The sequence below is a fragment of the Vigna unguiculata genome, chromosome 3, assembly GCF_004118075.2.
Source record: "Vigna unguiculata cultivar IT97K-499-35 chromosome 3, ASM411807v1, whole genome shotgun sequence".
Lineage (NCBI taxonomy): Eukaryota > Viridiplantae > Streptophyta > Magnoliopsida > Fabales > Fabaceae > Vigna > Vigna unguiculata.
This window is the reverse complement of record NC_040281.1, coordinates 19,196,480-19,204,213: the sequence shown is the minus strand read 5'-3', so window position 1 is coordinate 19,204,213 and position 7,734 is coordinate 19,196,480. Positions and strand designations below refer to the sequence as shown.

The window sequence follows — 7,734 nt, the reverse complement described above, 5'->3', positions numbered from 1 at the left end:
TACCAATTTCACAAATGTGGATCAGACAAAGAAGTGGCAAACAACACATACAATAGAGAAGTAAAAGATGTGACCTATATCAGTTGTCAAATTAGATTGGGCATTATACAGATTAAAACCAAATTAAGCGAAAAATGAAAGCAAAAGGAGAAAGATAGAAAGATTACAACCCCATTAAATTGGATATTTCAGCTTGCGAAGATCCTTCCTCATTATCAGCAGTGGCGGCAACAAATTTCTCTTCTTCCTCCTCAGACGCATATGAAGGTTGCGGGAAGGATGAACAACAACAACACAATACAAGGGTTTTAAAGAGATTGAGAATTTTGAAAACAATTAGAGAATGGGGATTTAGGGTTCTGATCTTATTTAGGGATTTTTATGGCTTTTGAAATTAATTTGAAAGTTATCTAAAAAACTTTACCAAATCATGTTTGTTGCAGACATAGTTAACTAGGTTACTAATCTAGTCGACTAGCTTTGAAATGTGACACAAAGAATATGAAAAATGCGTGACTAGTTAAATAACAAGTTGACTATTTTATGCAGAATGAGAAAACCTTATGTAGTATGAAAAAAAATAGTTAACTAATGAGTCGACTATGTAATGCAAAAACAAAAAAACTGGTGCAGTGGTGACAAGTCTGGTGTTGTATGAAAAAAATAGTTAACTAATGAGTCGACTATATAATGCAGAAACAGAAAAACTGGTGCAGTGGTGACAAGTTCGGTGCAGTATGAAAAAAAATAGTTAACTAATGAGTCGACTATGTAATGTAGAAACAGAAAAATTGGTGCAGTGGTGAGAAGTCTGGTGCAGTATGAAAAAAATAGTTAACTAATGAGTCGACTATGTAATGCAGAAACAGAAAAACTGGTGCAGTGGTGACAAGTCCGGTGCAGTATGAAAAAAAATAGTTAACTAATGAGTCGACTATGTAATGCAGAAATAGAAAAAATGGTGTAGTGGTGACAAGTCTGGTTCAATATTTAGGTGTTAGTTGATTCATAAGTCGACTATTTTAGTGCAAAATGGTAAAATTTAATGCAGATTTTTATGCTGTAAATGCGAAATCAAGTATGCATAATTCTTTAAAATGTTGAAGAATAGCAACATAAATGTAACAACACAATTTGTATAATTTGTAGGAACTCTTTTGGTAGTAAAAAAATATTTTTTGTCCTAAGAAACATCATAAAAGTGTTAAAAGTTATTTTACTCACATCATTATTGAAGCTAGGAATGATTCAAACGTATCTTTACTTGTGCAACCCAAAAATAATACCACATTGATCATTAGGCTTTTCATAAACCCTACAAAAACAAGTAAAATACATCTAGGTACCCACTTTGTATTTGGGTCCTTTCATGTTAGCAACATAGATGATGCTTTTAGCAACCAAAGATATTTTCCACTTGGAACACCAACATTTTTGAAATAACAAGAATTTGATGTATGACCATTCTTTAAACAATAAAAGCAAGATACAAAAGTTGTATTGAATGCCTTTTTAGGATCAAAGAAAAGATTTTTGAAAGACTTTTGTTTCTTTGGAAAGGAATATTCATATGATCCATTACACACTTTTGATAATTAAGAAGAGTATCCAAGTTGGATTTTTCCACTGTAAACTTTGCAAGAGTTTCCTCAAGAAATTCAACTATGTTTTTAAAGTTCTTGCAATCTTTACAATAAAAAATTTCAACTTGCAATGTTGAATTACAATTACAAGAGGAGGTTTTATGAATGATGTCCAAATTTTCCAAATCAAAATCCAAATTCTTATTTTCCTCTTCTAATTGATTCAATATATTTTCCAACTCTTGATAGTCCATCTTAAGCTTTTTGTTTAAACAATTAAGTTCATTTGCTTCTTTATGTAATTCATCAAATGTATCAAGAAGTTCATCATACTTTGCTTGAATATTAGAATTAGAAGTACTTATCTTGCTTTCTTGGGACTCAACATCAATCATAAGACATGTGTTGATATATTTACTGTTGTTGTTGCTTTCTGAATTGTTATGGCCATGTTCTTCAATGCTTTCTTGAGCTTTCTCCAAGGTTTCCCACATTTATTTTGCATTCTTACATGTAGAAACTTTGTAGAATTCTTCCATGGTGAGTGCTGAGGAGATGATGTATCTAGCTCTAGCATCATACTGCACTTTCTTGTTCTCATCTGCAGTCCACAAATTGAAGTCTTTCTCAACTTGCACAATGTTAATGGTATGCATAGGAATAAATGGTCCATTTATAATAGCATCCCAAACACCCATGTCAATGGATTCTAAAAAGATTTTCATTCTTATTTTTCAAAAAAGATAGTTTTCTCCAACAAACAAAGGTGGTCTATTGATAGAAACCCCTTCAGAAAACATTTGTGAAATATTGGCCATTTGTCAGGATCTAGTCGACTATGTATTCGACTAACAACCTCTGGTACCACTTGTTAGTTTTGATGCACCAATATTTCACAACCAAAAGGGGGTGAATTGGTTTTTCAAACTTTTGAATTGTTCTTACACTTGAAAAACAACTTTTCTGAAATCTTTAACCAATTGACTAAAGGAGTTTAAGAATGCATATTGTTCAACCTTTATACCTAGCAAAAATTAAAAGAGAATGAAAGAGAGCACAAGAGACAACAAGATTTATACTGGTTCGATTCAAATGAATCTGCATCCAATCTCTAGTTTTCCTCACTAGAAATTTCACTATATCAACAAGAAAAGGAATACAAGAAACACCTATGTAATTCCTAAACTCTAAAAGCACACTTTCTTGGAAATATCCATTCAAGAATAGTGCAAACTGTAATGCTCCAAGCAATTACACACAATTACCACAATCATAGTGATAATTCACAAAATTTCAGATTCAAGAACCTACAAGAAACTGATACAAAAACTAATAGAAAATTTGATACAAAATAGTGACAATAATGAAACAATAACACATGATTTTGTACATTGTTTTAGTGTCAATATTACACTCTTTTCACTTGATCTTGATGATCAATCTTGATGAACACATAAGCCCTTGCTGCAATATATTCTCCAAGAAGATTTCCAGCTCTCTTTTTAGTTTCTTTCTGGTTGAAAAACTATCTTTTCTGAAGGTGTAGATTCTGTTTTTATTTTAACAGCTGATGTCAGGACGAGCCTAGTCGACTACATTAGTTGGCTAGTCGACTACATTATGAAAGGGCCCAAATCCAAGTTCCAGAACTAACCTACTTAACTATATTAGTAGCCTAGTCAACTATCAGGACAACAAATTAACATTTTCAGATTATCACATACATATATTTATGTCTTGTTCTTATTCCAATCATTCTCATGTTATTATGGACATCATAAAAAAAAAACATTACAGATACACTTAATCAGCAACAAAGCTATTATAATTATTTCGTAAAATCAATTAATTGCACTATATTTGATATCAATTTTATTTATTATACTTAAAACTGAAATTATTATTACATCATTTAGATTTACTACTTACTACTTCATTACTTTAATAACAACATTTACAACAATTTACGTAATTTTCATGACATTTCGTGACATAATATTTTACTACTTAATATACAAAATAAAAAAAAATACAACCCGTGTGTACGTATGGGTCAGTCTCTTAGTTTATATGAAAATTAAATTTGGTCAATTTGGAGAGACAAAACTGTGACTGAATTGAACAAAAATAAAAAAAATTGTAACTAAATTGAACAAAAGTAATGAAAATTGGGACGAAATTGAATATAAGTCATGAGACACTAACACATGGTAATCACACTAACTTGACACGTGGCAGTGACAATGGCTTGTCATGTGTCACTGACATTGTCACGTGGATAACATTTTTAAAATTAAAAAAATTAAGAAAATCACAAAATGACATGTGATATGTTCACCATCTGTTAATGATTTAACTGGCGTATATGTAAAAAGAACCAAATTGACCATAATTTACAAAACTTAGGATCATTTTGAACATTTTGAAAAAATTAGGACCAAAAGAAACAAAGTTTACAAAAATTGGGACCATAATATATTTAAAAGTTAAATAACAATTTAGTACCAAGTTTGTCCCATAAAATTTTTCAAAAATAACTTAAGGACTTAGAATCATGATTAGATAGAATAGTTTGAAGAAGTCCATTTAGGCAAACCACTTCCTTAAAGAAGAAATTCACTATATAGAATGCTTCATCTATTATGTAAAATTATAAAATTATAAAATTTCAAAATAACAAGATCATAAAATTATAAAATTATAAAATCATTAAAATCATTAAAATCATAAAATCATATTATCATAACTTTTAAAATTATAAAATATAAAATTGTAAAATAATAAAATATTAAAATAACATATAAACGACAACTTAAAATATTATAATGTAAGAATCACTTATATCATTTTATCATCATATTATCTCGCTAACAAAAATTTTAACACAACTCAATTGAAAAATCTAAATTTATTAAATATTTATAAGCCATAAAAATTTAATAAAAATTCAATTGAAACCTTGAAAATTTAGCATAATTAAACCATTTAAATATGACTTTTATAATATGTTCTGTGTAGATTTGGAAACAAATTTAAAACCATGTCTAAGATTCAAAAATTTCATCAATGTAAAATTAATTAATAATAAATAAATAATTAACTTTAAATTAAGAACTTCAAAACATTTTCATAATAATTGTTTTTTCAAATATAGTTATAAATATATTTACATAAACACTTTTTTACGCTTATATCCCTATATTTATTAACTAATTTTGTAGTTTCCATTATCTACAAAACTACTCATAAATGTTAAAACCATTTTTATTTCATAAATATAACAGTTAATAAAAATTAAAATAATTTAGAGCTAGTTTTTATTAAAAATTTGGCGAAAATTTATAGATGCTTTGTTGAATAATTATAATACCATAAAAGTTAATAAAGAAATATTTGTGATGAATATATATTTAGGGACAGAAATTTTGACAGTCTAAATATAAATGTTGTTAATATTTTGAATTAATTATTTATAGATGATGTTTGGTGGTACGTAAAAGATACGCTAAAACGCTAAAGGGTGTAAAAAGGAGTTAAGAGTATATAAAGAGGGGAAAAGAAAGAGAGTGTGGGAGTGGGAGAGATGGATCCAGACACGTTGGCAAAGGCATTCGTAGAGCACTACTACTCCACCTTCGACAACAACCGCCAAGGCTTGGCCAATCTCTACCAGGATGCTTCCATGCTCACCTTTGAAGGCCAGAAGATCCAAGGCGCTCCCAGCATCGTCGCTAAGCTCACTTCCCTTCCTTTTCAGCAGTGCCTCCACTCCATCACCACCGTCGACTGTCAACCTTCCGGTGTCAACGGCGGCATGCTCGTCTTCGTCAGCGGCAACCTCCAGCTCGCCGGCGAACAGCACGCTCTCAAATTCAGCCAGGTCATCACTCTCTCTGTGTTAGGGTTTTCTTCACACTCCGATCCATTCGATCTCTTTTCCTTTCCTTTCATTCTCTCTTTCTCTTTCTGCGTTCAATTGCTTTTCCTTCAAAATGTTGCCTTCTTCCTCTGCCAAACATAAATTCTTAAGTTTGGGGACGTTTTAGGTTGTTATTAATGCTATGGACTGCGGAATGTTTGAGGGAGAGAATAGAGTGGATGGAGAATTAGGAAGGTTATCGAATGATTCTAATGGATTTAAATCATTGCCTGTTTGTGATTGGAAATCTAGGGTAACTCTAGTGTCTAGGTTTTCTTTTTGTGGTAATCATAGTATTGGTACCTGTTATTCATCGGGGTCCCTAGCGTACAGAATGTGAATACTTTCTCTTAATGTGGGTATTTCGGCCAATCAATGTTTGCCAAGGTGTGTTTAGAATTGAAAGTGGCAAAACAATTATTAATCTTTTTTGTATTTTCTTTTTAATGGACTTTATTAATTGGATCGGAGTTGTTTTTTTGGATGGTTATGGATTGGACTACAGAACATCTGATGGATATCCAAAGGCAACCTGGTTCTCCTTATTATTTGTCGTGCCTTCAATCACATTGTTGACAACTGAAAAGTTCCTTAAGGTCTCAATTTTCAGATGTTTTGGAAATGTTTCACGAGCTCAGCCTTTTTCCGCATGTGTTGTTCTTGTTTTTTTCGTTGATATCAATTTGCAAGAAAAATTATTGCACTTTTCTTTCAGTGCTTGGGTAGCTTATCTAAAATTCCCCTCTTGCAAATTGCAACTTAGATGGATTTTGAGTTCAATTTAGATGCTTGTGGGGGTCCTCCTCCAACTGTTTTATTTCATCAATTGCTGTTAGTTTGATTACTTCCTATCATTCTCACCAGGTTCCAATGGAATTCACAAGAATTATATATACTAGAGGCTTCAGATTAAATGAAATTTCAATATCTATATTAGTATAACTCATTCGGATCTCTCTGTAAGTTGGTGGGATTATGAGTGGTGTATTGTCTTGGTGCCGCATTAACTTTCACTCTCTCTGCCAACATTGTTTCCCTAAGAAAATAAAATCAATGATCCTCAGCAGAAAAAACAACTGGAATTTGGCAGTTAGTCGCAGATGTTAAAGCTAATGATGGAGTTTATGTGGGAGTTAAGCATTGATCCTTTCTAGTAGGTGACCTTAAAATTTGCTGCGGTCCTCTTTGTTGAGAATTACTTCTCTCTTTAGATTTAATTTAACAAGCTTTTAATTGTCACTACTTAGCTGTCACTAATATGTTTTGTTCTACCAATCAATAAATTTAAGGAGCTTATAACTTTCTGAAAAACGAAGAAGAACTGGAAAGTTTTCTGTTAAAATGATTAATAGATGGAGGGTGGTTCTCCATCTATTAAATGAATCATGAATGAAGTGGTTTTTGTTAATGATATTTTAGCGATCTTCTTTGTAATTTTAGAAAAGGATTAAGTTTAGGTACCTTGAGCTTAGAAGTGTTTGTCTCTTGTTAGAGATGAATTCATGATTCTGAAGGGGGAAATGATGGGTTGTCAAACTCCTGTTTTTACACTGAAATGTTGCCTACGTGTGGAAGTGGAATTTTGCCCAAAGTTTTTACATCCATAGCAAATTTTTATTATTTTTTTCTATACTTGTGCTCTTATATGGTAATTGTATTTATATTTTTCCTTTGTACGTAGAAATACTTTGTATTTGGGTGGGTATATCCTCTCTTTTCTTGCTCTGCTGTTTATCTAATTTCAGTCAATCACTAAATTTGTCACTCTTTTCAGATGTTCCATTTGATGCCAACTCCGCAGGGAAGCTATTATGTGTTGAATGATATATTCCGTTTGAACTATGCATGAAGATAGACCATCAAATACATGAGCTGAAAGGCCATAGAAGAAGTTTGCCCTATAGCTAGCTGTTTCAGATTGGACATTTGAAATTGAAAAAGGGATATTTTTTGTTGGTTGTGTTGAATCCTTAATTGTCTGTTGTGTTTAGAATTTTCTGTCGCGACTGATTTGAAAAAAACCTTCAAGGATAAATTGTTGAAAGATTACTGGGTATTGGAGATTGAAAACTTTAATATATTTGTGATCTGAGATATTGGATCCAAGCATCTTGATCTATTTTTTCCTTTTATTAATTAGTTTATGCTTCCAGTCATAACATAATGTTTTGTTCACCTAAGAAACCGATGACGTTTATTCAAGCATCTCTCTCACTATGCGGGCTGTTTGTC

The 7,734-nt window shown here is 31.4% G+C and overlaps 1 protein-coding gene across 1 annotated transcript; it reads left to right on the top strand.

Annotated features, from left to right (window-relative positions):
• The first annotated feature begins 5,127 nt into the window (after positions 1–5,127).
• Positions 5,128–7,621, top strand: LOC114178183 (nuclear transport factor 2B). Its single transcript, XM_028063942.1, has 2 exons — positions 5,128–5,463; positions 7,277–7,621. The coding sequence occupies exons 1-2, from the start codon at positions 5,167–5,169 to the stop codon at positions 7,349–7,351; spliced, it is 372 nt and encodes a 123-aa protein (XP_027919743.1). The 5' UTR covers positions 5,128–5,166; the 3' UTR covers positions 7,352–7,621.
• Positions 7,622–7,734: the final 113 nt, after the last annotated feature.

Coding starts and splice junctions, on each gene's coding strand:
- LOC114178183 (XM_028063942.1), top strand. CDS start 5,167: ATGGATCCAGACACGTTGGCAAAGGCATTCGTAGAGCACTACTACTCC. Junction 5,464..7,276: donor ACGCTCTCAAATTCAGCCAG/GTCATCACTCTC, acceptor CACTCTTTTCAG/ATGTTCCATTTGATGCCAAC.